The following is a 15,336-nucleotide window of genomic DNA, read 5'->3' as shown; positions in this document are numbered from 1 at the left end:
CACCAGCCTGGACTCTGTACCCAAAGCTTGCCAGGACGGATTGCTGATCTGTGGCTGGTGAGGGCTTCTCATGCCCATCTCTCCCTAACTCTTCAGAGACCAGACGGTGCCCTCCTCCCCTATCTCCAGGAGCAGGACAAAGTGAGAAATTGAGACCAGCTTTCACTCTACAGATGGGGAAACATACCTCACATGGAAATGCAGGGCGGGCAGCCCTGGAGATGGGTGGTGGGATGGGTAGCCTGTGGGCAGGGGTGCAGGCTGAGGTCTGCTAGGAAGGCCCAAGAAAGAAACACCTTTCTCTTCTCTCCCTGGCCTAGTCTCACCTCCAGCTCCTCGATGCAGAGCAAGGACATACCCCTGTGTCTCCAATTAGGCTGCACAGGAGACGTAACCTGCTCTCATCAACCTCTGACCTCTGACCCTACCCAGCCCCATGGTGTCTGTGGCCTTATCTGTGGGGCATGGAGGGGAGGCAGTGGGAAGATCTTCTCTTAGTATGGGAATTCCTTGGTGGAATGCAGACAGATAGAGGTCACAGAGTCCTCTATGATATCACTGCGAGGGGAGCAGGACTGCTTAGAATGAAGTTTCTTTGACGAGTGGAGGTAGACTAAGCAACTATGGCAGATAACCAAAGGATGTGGTGGCAGCATTGGACAGACACCAGCAATATCAAACCTTTGAACCACATGGTAGGCAGCCCCTACCTGGCTCCACTGCCCCAGCTGGGCATCCTAGGGTGGGTTGGGGCACTGGAGGACCATTCTGGGTCCAAGAGGGCAGTGGATGTACTGATGGGCCCTCCCCACACCCTTGCAGAGGGCCATTCATGAGCCCCACAACCGGCCAGAGGAGCAGGTGTTCATCAACCGCCGAGACATCACTAGCAAAAAGGTAGGGACGACCTTAAGGGGCTGCAGCCTATGGGGGGGCCTGCAGCAATCCTCACCCCTACAGTGACCCTTCTGCAGCTGTGACCCCACCCCCTATGGTATATTAGTAACCTCCTGGCTGTGCCCCTCACAGGAGTCCCTATATAATGACAGTGACTCCCCAGCAGAGAGTCCAAAAGAGTCTGCCTTGCAATGACCCCAACAAAGATCCCCTGGAAGTGACTCACTTTTAGTGGCCATTTAGGTTGTGACCTCTACACTGATGCCCCCATCCCATAATCCCTTCTCAGACAATCTTTCCCCTAGAGTGGCCCCCAAAGGTTCCCATTCACTGAGAGCAAATGTCCAGGCAGAGGCCTCCTATGGTGATGCCTGCCTGAAGGAAGGTCCCCCGCCCTCTCCCAGGATGCCTGGGACATACAGGAGTTCATCACTTGCATGTACGTCAAGCAGCTGCTCCGACACTCGGCCTTCCAGCTGCTGCTGGCCATGTTGCTGGTGATCAACGCCATCACCATCGCTCTCCGCACCAACTCCATCCTTGGCCAGGTGGGACTCCAGCCTGACCTCTGCCCCTGCTGATCTAACAGGGGCCTGGGCAAGGCACTTCCCTTTCTGGGCCTCAGACTCCTCATCTGTTCATGATGGTTGGATTGGATGCTCTTCAAGAGGGTCTCTAGACCCTCTTCCAGGGGTCTAGTGATCAAGAAAGACTTCATGGTAGAGGGGGCCCAGCTTTGATAAATGCATTGGATTTGCAGAGGAAGGGCAAGAGAAAGACAGAGGAAGGCAAATGGGTGCCTCATGGGGAAGGGTATCCCATTTTACTCAATAGTCACTGAGAGAGAATCACTCTGCACTGGACACTGCACTCAGTGCCAGGGTTCCAGGAACAGACACAACAGACCCAGTTCTGTCACAGACAGGTACAAACATGTAATTACGAGTGCCTGGGTGTCACAGAGTATGTAGAGGCTCAAAGGAGGCATCGGGCCTAATCTGGGGGAGCCAGAGAAGTCTTCCTGGAGAAAGGGACATTTAAGCTGAGAGAAAAGAATGAGTAGGAGCTGGCCAGGCAGAGAGGTGGGGAGGAGTGTTTTGGGCAGAAAGAAACAGCATGGAAGTGAGTTCTGTGTGTCTGGCTTGGAGTCCACTATGACTTGAGTCTTATCCTTGATGGATGAGGAGTATACCACATACATGAATGCTATTGAAAATCAATATTTTTTAAACATCCAAGGTGGTGACTGATGAGTCCAGAGAGGTGGCAACAACCAGATCACAGAGGGTCTTTAAGTAATGTTAAGGAGGATTGGGCTTTATCCTACATCATTGGAAAGCCAAAGTTTAAAGTATGAAAGTGACATGACCAGAAATGTATTTTAGAAAACTTACATGGGTTGCCACAGTGTGGACTGTGGAAGGGAGAGACTGAGAATGGGGGAATATGGAGCAAGCAGGACATGTTGCAGATGCTTAGGTGAAAGATGATGGGGCTTGGATGGGGACAATGGCAGTGGAGGGAAAGAGGTTATATGCATTTGAAATTCACTAGGAGTCAGATCCATAGGCCTTCCTGATTGATTTTCTTTATAGCGAACCCTTAAAGAGCAGTTACTACAGGTTACTTTAACATTGGTCATTGTCTCACACATGGAGGAAAAGGGAGTGCAGGAAGTTATGTTTCTGACTCAAGCAACTGTGTAGGGATGGTGCTGTTTTTTGGGACGTGGGGACATAGGGAGAGCAGGTTTGGGGAGGACACTGAGGTCAGTTTGAATTCTGTAGTGTTTGATGCGCCCATGCAATATCCACACAGAGATGTTAATAAGTTGCTGGTGATGAAATCTGAAGCACCACAAAGAGCACTCGGGTAGAGGTGGCAACCTGAGAATGACCAGTATCTAGATGAATGGTTGCCAAAGCTAACGGGATGGATGAGTTTGCCTGGGAGAGAGTGTTAAGTGAACAGAAAGCCAAGACAGAGCTCTGAGGAGTGTCTCCACATAGAGAGCAGAAAATAGAGGAGAGGTGCAAAAGGATACTGAGGAGGAGTGGCCAGGGGCACAGAGGAACCCCAGGTGCACTATCAAGGAAGGGGCGCAGGGTCAGAGGTTGCTGGGAGACAAGGTACAATAAGGACCATGAAGCATCCCTTGGATTTAGCTCTTGTGACCTTGACAAGAGCTGCCTCTGATATGGTAGAAGCAGACACCTAATTGCCAAGGTTTGCAGAATGAGTTGACTAGTGGGAAGATTGCAACCTATCAGTGGATCATGAAATCAGTTCAGAGCGCAGATACCAGCATTTTTATGTAGAATGTAAAAGAATAGAAATTGTGTGTGTGTGCGCGCGCATATGAGCAAAAGAGAGAGCGGGGAGGGAGAGGGCAAGCCAGCATTATGATGTAAAATGTAAAATATATTTACGTTGAGTCCTAGTCAAAAATGCTAAAAACCCTGATATAGGATATGGGCTCATAAAGGTCAAATCCTAGAAGCCTGTGAATGCCAGGCTGGTTTTGAACCTTATCCTGTAGGCCATAGAGAACCATGGAAAGTTTGTGGGTAGAGAAGGCAACTCTGATTTAGCCATAGATGCTCCTGATTTAAAGAAGACAGGGGGACATTTGGGAAGCTCTTTCAATAAATAGTGAGGAGAGCCTATTGCCTCCAGTGACCAGCAGAGTGGAGCTGAAGGGACAGAAAAGGGGAAAGAAAGCCCTTCCTTATAGGCAGACATCCATGGCCCATGATACCCTTTGGGAATTTGGAACAGGCAGGGAATCCATAATCTTTAGCTTCCATCTGAGTTAAAGGAGCTCTGCCCAGCCTCACATTGGCCAGTGGATGGGGGTGGTGGCAAGGTGTGGGGAGCAGGAGGCTTCCACGTGTGGCTGTGAGACTTGAGACACTGTCTTTGGGCCATGAAGGTGAAGAAAAGGAGGAGTCCAGGTAACTTTGGTAACTGCCACGGTGCAGTTAGGGCTGGGAGCTGTTCATGTCACAAACTATAGCAGGGTCACAGCTTAATGGGAGATTGGGTGAAAGTGAGTTGGATTTTAAACAGAATTCAGAGTCATCCATCCATCAATCCAGCTACCCAGGGAACGTGTCTTGGACTCACGAATGGGGAGGATACCCAGGAGTTTGGTCAGGCTTGGCCTGAGGGATTTGGGAACTGGAGCAGCAGGAATGGTTGAGACAACCAGAGAAGCAAGGGTGGGTCTTGGTGTCCTCCATCTCAAGGGCCAGGACTTTCCTTCCCAATCCTGGAGTCTATTCTGCCTTTCCTCCACCTCCCTTTTCCTACTCTAGAGGTTAGGAGCAAAGATTTGTAGTCAGACAACAACCTTATCACTAGCTGTCTGACCTTGGGCACCTCTCTGATTCCTCAAGTGTAAGATGGGAATATAAAACCTACTGTATAGGCACAATGGTAATGGTAAGATGAAATAATACATTTGTGGCCTTAGCACAATGCCTGGTACATACATGGAAGGTGTGCTCTAAAGGAAGCTACAAAGATGCTCAGGATGAAGAACAGCAGGAATCCAGGCCTTCCCTCCCCTGCAGACATCCCTTCTCCCTCATCTTGCCCAGGCCCCACTCCACTGACCTCTCTGCCCTTCTTTTTCTCTGTCTTCCACATAGAAACACTATGAGTTGTTCTCTACCATAGATGACATTGTGTTGACCACCCTTATCTTTGAGCTTCTCCTTGGCTGGTTAAATGGCTTCTGGATTTTCTGGAAGGTGAGATCCTGGGCCCTTCCTGCCATCACCTCTATTCCTCCTTAGGGACTATACTCCGCCTAGGCCTAACCCCTGCACACCTGACCCTATAAACTGAGGGGGGTGTGTGTGTGTGCATGCAGAGAGAGAGACTGACTACTTGTGAGGTGTCTGTGACACGGCAGAAAGTAACTCTTGTACAAGTAGTGTGGCCTCCTGGGTTCCAATACCTGATCCAGCCTTCTGCAGTTCTGTGATCTTGGGAAAACCTTGATTTCCTTATCTGAGAAATGCAATCGAGAGTATCCATCTTAATTTACAGAGTTCAAGAGCAGGAATCAGCAAAGATTTTCTGTGAAGGGTATTGACCTTAAAAATAAAACAATTATTTTACTAGCAAAAATGGGTTTATTTGGAAATAGCAGAGGAATTGCAATTCAGGACAAGCAAGCTACAGCAAAAGCAATAGGCAAGTCCAACAAACAAAGAACGTTATTTTATGGAGAAAAAGGAGGAAGGTGGGAGGGGTTGTTTTGAACTAAAGTTCATTGGAGAAAAATGAGAGATCAAGGTGATGATGGTTTCTCATTGGCTGGGATGCTGGAATAGCTGATTTCTTGCAGGAAATGGAGTGTACCTCTTTTCCTGTTGGGGCCTGTAACTGATAATTGTTTCCTGTTGATGATTCTTCTGCTGAGGTTGGGGGCTGAAACTGACCATTCTTCCTGTAATTGACATCTAGTGATAACTGTGTGAGAGCTCCCTCTTCTGGCCCACCAACTCCACTGTAGTGAGGTTTCCTTTTATTAATTCTCACAAGGGCCAGCTTTGTGGGCCATCCAGTGTCTGTTACAACCACTAACTTCTGCTGTGGGAGCACAAAAGCAGCCATAGACAGTACATAGACAAATGAGCATGGCTGTGTTCCAAATAAAATTTATTTGTGGACACAGAAATTTGAACTTTATATAAATTTCACATCACAAGATATTGTTCTTTCAATTTCCCTTCAACCATTTAAAAATATAAAAATCATTCTAAGCCTGAGAGTCTCACAAAAAAAGGGCTGCTGGCCAGATTTGGCCCTTGGGCTGTAGTTTGCTGACCCCTGTTTTGGAGAGTATCAAAAAGCCGTCTGGGTGGGAACAGATCTAAACATTACATAAAATGAGATAAAAACTCAAACAGGACTTCTAGAGTCAAAGGATTTCTGGAGTCAAGGGATTTCTCTTGCCTTTGAGCATGTGCAAAAAGAGGCTTTAAAGGAAACCTATCAAGTCTTTATACCTTTCATAAAAGGGAAGCATCATTTAAATACCACGGCGGGGGGCGTGTATAGCTCAGTGGTAGAGCGCATCCTTAGCATGCCCCAGGTTCTGGGTTCAATCTCCAGTACCTCCATTTGAGTAAACAAATACATACATACATTACCAGGACAACCAATTAGAACTACAAGCTTTCCAGGAGTTAGAGGTGTCACTTCATAGAACACAGAGTGCAGAACAGTATTTCTGAAGTCCACATGTCTTAAAGACTGCTTTGTGAAAACAGCACTTGAGAGGATGTTTATTAACAGATAATAGAACAGGATGATTCATGTTTGCATGTGTCCACAGTGGAGACGAGAATAGGCACCATGCTGCTTTTTTTGGGAAGGGAGGCACCATGCTTTTTGTGAACATTTCAATGCACCACTTTTTCAGAACTTGTTATAGGATATTTGCAGACATTTTCTTTTTCCTTTTTTCTTTAAAACATTTTTTTACTGAGTTATAGTCATTTTACAATGTGCTGTCAAATTCCAATGTACAGCACAATTTTTCAGTTATACATTAACATACATATATTCATTGTCACATTTTTTTTCACTGTGAGCTACCACAAAATCTTGTATCAGACATTTTCATAAGAGACAGCATTTCTTCCTTCATGTAGACCTGAGATTTCTTTCAGCAGTGGTTAGGAGGGCTTGCACTTTCAAGGCTAAGCGTTTTGCTAGCATAGGAGAACTGGAGCCAGCCTGAGTATCTTGTGTTTCTTCAAGCCACTCTGCTCATCCCCTCAAGGACAAGGTTTCTCAGCTTCAGCACTGTTGACATTTTGGCCTGGATAATTCTTTGTTGTGGGGGATTGTCCTGTGCATTGTAGGATGTTTGGCAGCATTCCTGGCTTCTACCCACCAGATGTCGTTAGCGCACCTTCCTGGTTGTGAAATCAAAAATGTCCCCAGACATAGCCAAATGTTCTCTGGAGGGCAAAATCACCCTCCAGAACCAATGTCCCAAACCCTAACCTTCATCTGAGGCCAGGCTCCTAGAACCAAAAGCCAGGGCTTGTTAGAGGCTGTTTCTGCTGCCTTCCTCCCTACCCCCATCCCCTCCCCTGGTACCAGTGTACAAAGACGGCTCCCTGTTGAATGGGCAGACAGAAAGGGAAGCCAAGGGGAGGGAAAGGGAGAATGTAGAGAAGGGAAGAAAGTCTACAAGTTAATTTCTCAAATATCACCCAGCCACATGGGGTTCCCCAAAGTTTTGCCCCCAGCTCTCCCTTTTCCACTGCCCTAATGTGGCTCCTCCGTCCTCCTTATCTCCACAATCTATTAATTACTATTTCACCACCTAAATATTTCTCAGATTTCTCGCTGCCTCTCCATCTCTGCTACCCCTACTAGCTCTTGCCTTGTCTTCTCTCACCAGGATGTTGCTACGGCTTTCTGTGTACCCGACCTGCCATCAAAGTGATTTTCCCAAGGCCCAGGACAAAGTACCCTTAAATTACTGCAGTGGCTCCCTATTGCTTATAGGATCAGGTCTAAATGCCTTATTGTGTTTAAGGTCTTCTGTTATGTGGCCCTTGCTTACTTTTGCAGCCTCATCACTCTTGGCCTCACCCTTGGGTGTTCCAGCTACATCAAGCTGCTTGTAGTGGCATTTCCCTGATATGTACATGCACACGCGCCTGTGCGCGTGCACACACACGCATACACACACACACACACACACACTCTGCTGTTTCTCACCTTCATGCCTTTGTCCATGCTGACCCCTGGTCTATGAAAGCTCCCTGCTGCTTATTCACTTGCTTTACTCCTACTTACAGCTTAAGATTCATTCAGGTGTCTTCTCTTCCAGGCAGTCTTCCTGTCTCTCTCAGGCTAGGTTAGTTGTTGCTTTGTGACCCCCAATACTGTGTACTTACCTCTCGCCTGGAGTTAAAATGTGCTGTCTATCCACCTCCTTCAAAATAGTCTGTGAGCCTAGCAGGGCAGGAATCCTCTGTCTTCAGGATCTGATTCAAGGTGTAGCATATAGTAGGAGCTTAAAGCTGAATGGATAGAGGGATGGATCTTAGACAGACTTGTGTCTCCTTGTGTCTGTGATTAGGCACCAATACTTTGAAAGTGAGACACCAGGAGGGCTTGTGTTTATTGGACTGTCCAGTAAACTTAGGACCATTTTTGTCCATTAAAATGGTTTTCTTTTTGAATATTTAATGCAGCTACATATTGGTCAAAATTATATTGAAAGGCACAGACAGAATTCTTGCTTCCACTCCTGTCCCTTCATCTTTCCCCACCCCTACCCTCTTCAGATAATCTTTGTTATTTATAGTCTCTTGTTTATCCTCCTAGTGTTTATTTTGCAATCATAAGCAAATATGTATTATTTTTAGTCCTCCCTTTCCTAACAGTGGCATACTGTAGACACTGTTCTGCACTTTACTTTTGTCACTTAATGGGTCTTTTGCTATCAGTACATAGAGATCTTTCTCATTTTCTTTCTATTCTACACTGTATCCCATTGAATGAATGTGCAGTAGTGTATTCAACCACGTCCCAGTCGATTGCTGGACACTTTAGTTGTTTTCAGCCTCCTTCAAATGTCATTTTGTACGTGTACCAGAGTTTACGTGAGTTGGATTTCTAGAAGTGGGATCACTGGTGAAAGGTAAATAGAGATCATTTCTTACAACAAATTCCTCTCTGTGGTGGCTGCACTTGAATTTTTCATACCTGTGAGTTTCTTTTCTTCATCCCCATCCTAAAGGAGTTTGTGCTGTATTGGACAAAGGTCTTGCAAAATGTCTTTCTTTCTTCTACAGTGAGAGCTAGATCACCTCTGAGCTGGCTGTGGAAGCACTGCTCCTTAATGTTTTTATCAGTTTAATTTTTTTAATTTTTAACTTTTTTTAATGGACGTACTGGGGATTACTAAGCATGTGTTCTACCACTGAGCTATCTCTCTCCCCCCAGTATTTATTTTCATCTTATTATTAATGGGAGTGTGTGTTACACAAAACTGGAGCATCCAGATACTTTCAGGTCATCTGACTGCAGGGCAAGGCCATTGTCAGTAGTGTACTAGCCAAGGTGGGTGCTCAGCTTAGGAACTGACTGTGTGTGTTTGAGAGACTCCATTGTGTGTTTCAGGGACTGCACATGGCTGTTGACACGTATGTGAGACAGTGAGCACATGCATGTTTTATGGCATGTTTGGGGCCACAGCAGGATGAGTAACAGCGGTGGATGGCCTATGACTGGCCCTTCTCTGAGAAGGCCACTGATGCCCCCATCCCTGGGGTGTAGGGAGGGCAGACCCATGAAGTCCCCATGGGCAGGGCCTGACAGACCATGCTGGGGCTGGCCCACCCCCCAGGACGGCTGGAACATCCTCAACTTCCTTATCATCTTTATCTTGCTCCTGGGATTCTTCATTCGTGAACTCAATAATATCTCTATCACCTACACCCTCAGGTAAGCAGGGAACTTGGAGAAAATAAGGGACCTGCCCTGGGAAAGAGACAACAGATTGTTAGCAGGTGGGGATCAGCCCTACCTTTCTGGGCGGGGAGGGATGATGAGGAGGAGGGGTCTGGGAAGGGCCAAGGGGCGCTCCTCAGAGGCTCTGCCACAGGGTGCTTCGTCTGGTGCATGTCTGCATGGCGGTGGAGCCCCTGGCCCGGATCGTCCGCGTCATCCTGCAGTCAGTGCCCGACATGGCCAATATCATGGCCCTCATCCTCTTCTTCATGCTGGTCAGTGCCCTCCCCCACCAGTAGCTCCCTTTCCCTGGACAGGCCTGTGGGTCACTAGGGATGCAGGGGTGCCTGGAGAAGAAGAGAGGCAATGGGCCTGAGTCCCTGTGGTTCCCTCGGCAACTGTTTTGCATGTCCTATCTCTAGTGCCCTTGGGTGAAGTCTGGGCGGTCTCTGGTCTCTCTGACAGGTGTTCTCTGTATTTGGGGTCACTCTCTTTGGTGCATTCGTGCCCATGCATTTCCAGAACATGCAAGTTGCCCTGTATACCCTCTTTATCTGCATCACCCAGGATGGCTGGGTGGACATCTACAGTGATTTTCAGTGAGTGCCCATGGGCTTTGTGGGGGAAGCCCAGCTCAGCCAAGCAAGGCAGGGACTGGGGCTCCCAGGGGGCAAAAAGCTGACTGGGGAGGGAGAAGGGCTGTCAATGAGACTGCAGCTCCAGGGCTTGAGATGAAGACCGTCCAGCAGGAGGGGGGTTCCTGGGGTTTTAAACTGGAGAAAAGGAGACTCCCTGGAGCTGGGGTCTGTGGGTTTATAGTCTATTTTAAGCCCCTTCCCCTTGAAACCCCACCCATTCAAGATCCCATTGCAGGCCTGTTTTGGAGATTTCTTCCATCGTACTAAACAGTTGGACAGCTAGGCCTTGGGCAAGGGAGCAGGTCGGTGGTTGCACTGGGGTTTCCAGGGCAGCCTCGCAGCTGCACTGGAGCCCCCGGGCTGCCTGGACTCCTGGGAACTTAGGGTTTCATTTTATTCATTCTGAGACCCACTGCCCAAGGTCATTTTTGGCCACAGATGGCTACCTGGGTTCTGGTCTTTACCTCTTTCCCATTAAGTCTAAACACTATTTGTTTCCAGTCCACTCCCCTGACTGATTTCCTTTTATCTCCTTTGTGTGAGAGTAGAAGCCCAGTTGGTAAGGGGCTTCTGCACTCATTTCTCATTATGATGCAGGCAGTGGGGAAATCATAGAGTGTGCAATAAAAGTGGGCTGGGCTTTTAAGTCTTTGCTCCACCGCACTAGTCATGCAACCTTCTGAGCCTGTGTTTCCTCATCCATCAACTGAGGATTATAATACAGTATTAACTGTGTCATGGATTGCCATGAGGATTAGTAGAGACTGGCATGATATATACACACAGACACACACACACAGACACACCACAGCAAGAAAGAGAGAGAAAACTATTATTTGGGAAAATATTTTATGGGAGATTTAAAACAGGTATTAACAGTGGGTGGGCTTTTTTTTCCTGTGATATTTTTCTTCTGATCTTTCTATAATGAGCTTGAATTACTTTGTATAATTAGAACAACATAAATAAAGAGTATTACCAATAGATTAAACTTGATAATGCTGATGTACAAATCCCCACCTTGCAGGGCTGGCTTGAGGACCGCCCACTGCCTGGCAGTACAGCTGGTGCTCAGTAAAGAGCAGCTGCAGGGATTATTAGGAGTAAGGCGTTAGATCTGCACAACAGCAGTGAGGCACAGAAGTCCCAGTAGGCCTTGAGATAATTTCCCCATCTCATAGATGAGGAAATGGAGGCCCAAAGGGCCAAGGAGGTGATAGGGCCCCTGACTGCCATCTCCAGGATGGAGAAAAGGGAGTACGCAATGGAGATTGGGGGCGCCATCTACTTTGCCATCTTCATCACCATTGGTGCCTTCATTGGCATCAACCTGTTGGTCGTCGTGGTAACCACCAATCTGGAGCAAATGATGAAGGCAGGAGAGCAGGGGCAGCAGCGTCAAATAGCCTTCAGTGAGGTGAGTGAGACGGGGAAGGCAGAGGGGGGAAGAGGGAGAGTGTATATGAATGCTGACTTGAGAGTGGCTGTGTGTGTGTGTGTGTGCACGCGCGCGTGCACACTCACATGCACACTCATACACTTGAGGGTCTGGAGAAAGCAAAGCCTGAGACCTGGGGGCAGATCCCCCATCTTGAGTGTCAATTCTCCAGCTGGGGCTTCGGAGGGATGTGGAGGTCCTAGATGTCTAGTTCTATGGCAACTCAAAACTGAGCAGCTGGGTGACCTTAGGGCATTTAGTCAATCTAAGCCTCAATTTCTTCTCCTATAAAATGGAAATAACAATAGTACTTACTTTATAGGGCTATTTTGAGAATTTCATGGATAAATGAATAGCACTTGGCATATATTAAGAGCTCAGTAAATGTTAGCTACAGTTTTATTCATTCAGGGATAGAAATTCTAAAAGGCTGGGGAGTATAGGATGGAGTGCTACCCAGTGTTGAGGGTTGTGGGCTGTGACTTGAGACTAGACGGGGCTTCAGAAGTTTGCTGGGTAGGATTTATTAGGAGTGACATGAGGGAGGGGGTAAGTTTTGAAAACAGGTTATCAATTTCTAAAGAGGTGTAGGATAGGCTTGGCATTTGGAGGTGAGGTCCCACAGCAAAGTAGGGAGGCTAATATTGGTTGGAGCTGAAATGAGAGACATTAGAACCCTGCTGTCCTGAGTGTCATCCTCCCGAAAGCCAAGCAGGAAGGGGTCAGGGGAGAGGAAGTACCAGCTGAGCTGTCCTCCCCTCTCCATTTCCCCCTCCCCAGACAGGCGATGGCGAGGGAATCTGGAATAACCAGCTGTCACTGGTGCACTGTGTGGTCGCCCGTTTGGAGAAACCTGGTGTCTCCCAGGAGCCGCTTGTGCGGGGCCCCCTGTCGAACCTCTCGGAAAACACATGCGACAACTTTTGCTTGATGCTCGAGGCAATACAGGAGAACCAGATGCAGTACAAGGAGATCCGAGATGAGCTCAACACGTAGGGCGGGTACTGGGGGTACCCCCAAGTCTCATGAGTCAGGGCTGAGTGGAGCCTCAGATTCTTCTGGCCTCATGCCTTCATCATTTTATAATGCAGACCCTGGTGCCCAGAGAGGTTAAGTGACTTGCCCAGGTTTCCCCAGCCTTTCGGTGGAGGAGCTGGAATCCAGACCTCCCGGGTTCTCCCACCTCACAGGAGCCTCGAGCCTCAGTCTGGGTCTCTATCAGAGTAAAGCAGGAGGGCGAAGAGGAGTGGTCACCAGGGAAGACATGGGAGGGCTGCCCTCCAACCCCCACCCTTGGGACGCATTTACCTCTCCACCTTCAGGATAGTGAACGAGGTACACTCCATCCGCTTCAACCAGGAGCTGGAGGAGGAGCTGAAGCACAGGTATGTGTCCTGGAGCCTGTCAGAGAGCGTGCCCTCCATGGACATCCAGCAAGACTTAATCACCGCGCTCATCACCAGGGAAAAGGTTAGTCATGAGAGACAAAATTAACAAATAATACCTAGATTTGAAAAATAAAATCAAGAAAGTTATCAAATTTCAGATGTCACCAATTAAAGGGATCTCCATTATTCTATATACCCCTTAGAATAAGAAAGACTCAAAGATCTCAGAGATATTGAAATGGCGAGGAGGCAAGAATATATGGTTTAGGAATACAGCCATGTATTCCATGAGAAATAGGTAATAGTTCAAATTGGTTATGTCTATAGAGCAGAAATCCAAGTGAGGAAGGCTGCTATTTTTGTTACAGTTTTTGTTTGACTGGTTGACTTTTAAAAATAGCATGTGTATAACTTTGTTATTAAGGGTTTATTAAATTTTAAATAAATAAATAAGAAAATAGTATATATCACAACCTCCAATTAAAAAAAAAACAGGGAAAATGTGCGGCTTCCCAGCTTCCCTTTCCTACCCAATCACTGCTCATCCGACCACCCTGCCCAGTTCAGCCTCTGCCCCCATTAGCCAAGGTTTCTGTCTGTTCCAAGATCTGGTCCACCCTCTAGATTACCAAGCACCCCAGCAGTCACCGCCAGTCTGGTTAGGTTCCAACCTTGCCTTTTCCAGGAGGCCCTGGCCCTCCTGTACGGTTCCACCTACTGAGCCGTCTGGGTTTTAGGTGTCCTCAAAACCACACTTTATTAGTGGGGCTTGAGCTACTGATTCCCTGCTTAATGGCAGATACTTATTCCCACTGGGGTCATAGGACCCTCAGGTCCTGTCTAGGGTGCATAAAAGCAGCCTCCTCCTGAGGGAGGAAGATTCTAGGGAGAAAAAGGACACACTCCCACGTTATTTAGGTTCTTTCTCTGCTTCCCACACCATCTGACTGGGAGCATTGTGAATGTCCACAGCCTGGGTTCCCACACTCAGAGAGGAGACTAGGCAGGCTAGAGTTAGACATGAAAAACTTCCCTGGGAAGCCTCAATGGGCAGCTGTTGAAGCCAGAGGAAGGGAGTAAGAGTGCATCTGCCATGTCAGGGTTGGGGAATTGACAAGACCTCTTGGTTTGCAGGTTCAGGAATCCAACACAAATTTACTCCTTAACAAACATAAGGCCAGCCGCTGAGAGCGCAGGATTGGAGCCAAGGGGCATGAGCACGCACATCCAACTGCTGCATCTCCCTGCATCACTAGCATGACTTGGCACAGCCTGGCCTGAGCCCAACCTCTCCCTTATACCTAGGCAGATGCCTAGGGATGTAAAGGGGGCGGCATCTCCAGGGCTTGTGCCTGTGAACCCCAGGTCCAGAGGAGCCAGGTTGGAGAAGGATGCTGGATGAGAGTGGGAGCCCTACAGCAAGGATGAGCACAGAAGGGGGTGTTGACCAAGGCAGCCGGGGTCCTAAGGATGAGCATCCCTGGTCCCTTGCCAGACCAGAGTTAGGTAGGGTCTAAGTGGGCCTAAGCAGCAAGAAGAAAAAGGTGAGGCCAGTGTGGCCAGGTATCTGTGTGTTGACAATAAAGTTTTGTGTTGGGATCAATGTGTGTGAGTGGTGGATCTCTCTAAGCCCTTGGGGCAACCTTGCCCCTCAAAAGCCTGATATCCAACGGGAGAGTCACTGGCTGTCCTCCAGAGCTTCCAGTCTAGTGGGAGAGAGAAACCACACCCTGAAAATTTCTGACTTTAGTGATAGAGATCTAGTTCCTGTCCTTGGGGTCCTAAATTCTGGGGGTGAAAGCCTGGGCCTCATGGTTGGAAATGGCTCTCTGTTGAAGGAGACAGCTCTACCCTCTCTCTCTGTTTGGAGGTAGAGACCAGTCCTCATTCTGAGGAGTTCTAGTCTGATGGGGTCACCATTTTCCAAGTCATGCATGTACAGGAAGCTCCATCCTGGGACAAAAGAAGAATGACTGGGCAAAGTGTGGATCCTGGCAGGCTCTCTGGAGGAGAAGAGCACTGAAGCTTCCTGGAAGGCAGCAGGAGGAATTTGAGGGTCAGGTGAATGAAATCTGGTGGAGAACTTGGGACCTGTGAGACCTCTTCAGAACCTTCACACCAAAGACCATTGAGAACCACAGCAGGTTCCTGAGGCAGGCAATGCAGAGTCTGAGGAAGCTGTGAACAGTCCTGGGCACTACCAACAGCTTCCTTGGAGGATTCCTGTCCTTGGGCAAGTCACTGGGCCTCATTTTCCCCATCTGTGCAATGGGGAGAAGATAAGATTGATCACCAGCTCTAAAATCAAATGGCAAGCTCTCAGCCCCCAGAGTTGGGAGACTGAAGAGATCAGCCCTATGGCTGAGACTCAGGTTCCCTGATGTTGGGTGAGGGGAAGGGAAGGCTGGAAGGCCCAGCTGTTCAGCAAAGACTAACAATTAGAGACCTTGGGGATATTCACCATCTGGAATGGGAGTCCCCA

At 48.1% G+C, this 15,336-nt stretch overlaps 1 protein-coding gene across 2 annotated transcripts; it reads left to right on the top strand.

The window, feature by feature from the left end:
* Positions 1-465: 465 nt before the first annotated feature.
* Positions 466-14,457, top strand: CATSPER4 (cation channel sperm associated 4). 2 transcript variants are annotated; one of them, XM_006196810.4, is made up of 11 exons: positions 466-695; positions 823-897; positions 1,302-1,445; positions 4,551-4,652; positions 9,287-9,384; positions 9,545-9,665; positions 9,856-9,989; positions 11,271-11,445; positions 12,247-12,458; positions 12,789-12,936; positions 13,989-14,457. In XM_006196810.4, exons 1-11 carry the CDS (start codon positions 624-626, stop codon positions 14,040-14,042), a joined length of 1,335 nt encoding a protein of 444 aa, XP_006196872.1. In that variant the 5' UTR covers positions 466-623; the 3' UTR covers positions 14,043-14,457. The 2 variants fall into 2 exon arrangements, with proteins under 2 accessions (XP_006196872.1, XP_072831165.1); XM_072975064.1 differs by lacking the exon at positions 13,989-14,457 and having other exon boundaries at positions 12,247-12,467; positions 12,789-12,877.
* Positions 14,458-15,336: the final 879 nt, after the last annotated feature.

Source organism: Vicugna pacos, chromosome 13 (genome assembly GCF_048564905.1).
Source record: "Vicugna pacos chromosome 13, VicPac4, whole genome shotgun sequence".
NCBI classification, from domain to species: Eukaryota; Metazoa; Chordata; class Mammalia; order Artiodactyla; family Camelidae; genus Vicugna; species Vicugna pacos.
Note: the sequence above shows the minus strand (reverse complement) of the source record. Positions and strands in the feature narration are given on the sequence as shown.

Excerpts from the sequence above, each read along its gene's own strand:
- CATSPER4 (XM_006196810.4), top strand. The coding sequence starts at position 624 with ATGGCAGATAACCAAAGGATGTGGTGGCAGCATTGGACAGACACCAGC. Across the intron at positions 898-1,301 it reads GAGACATCACTAGCAAAAAG|GATGCCTGGGACATACAGGA; the intron begins GTAGGGACGACC and ends GCCCTCTCCCAG. Across the intron at positions 9,666-9,855 it reads TCATCCTCTTCTTCATGCTG|GTGTTCTCTGTATTTGGGGT; the intron begins GTCAGTGCCCTC and ends TCTCTCTGACAG.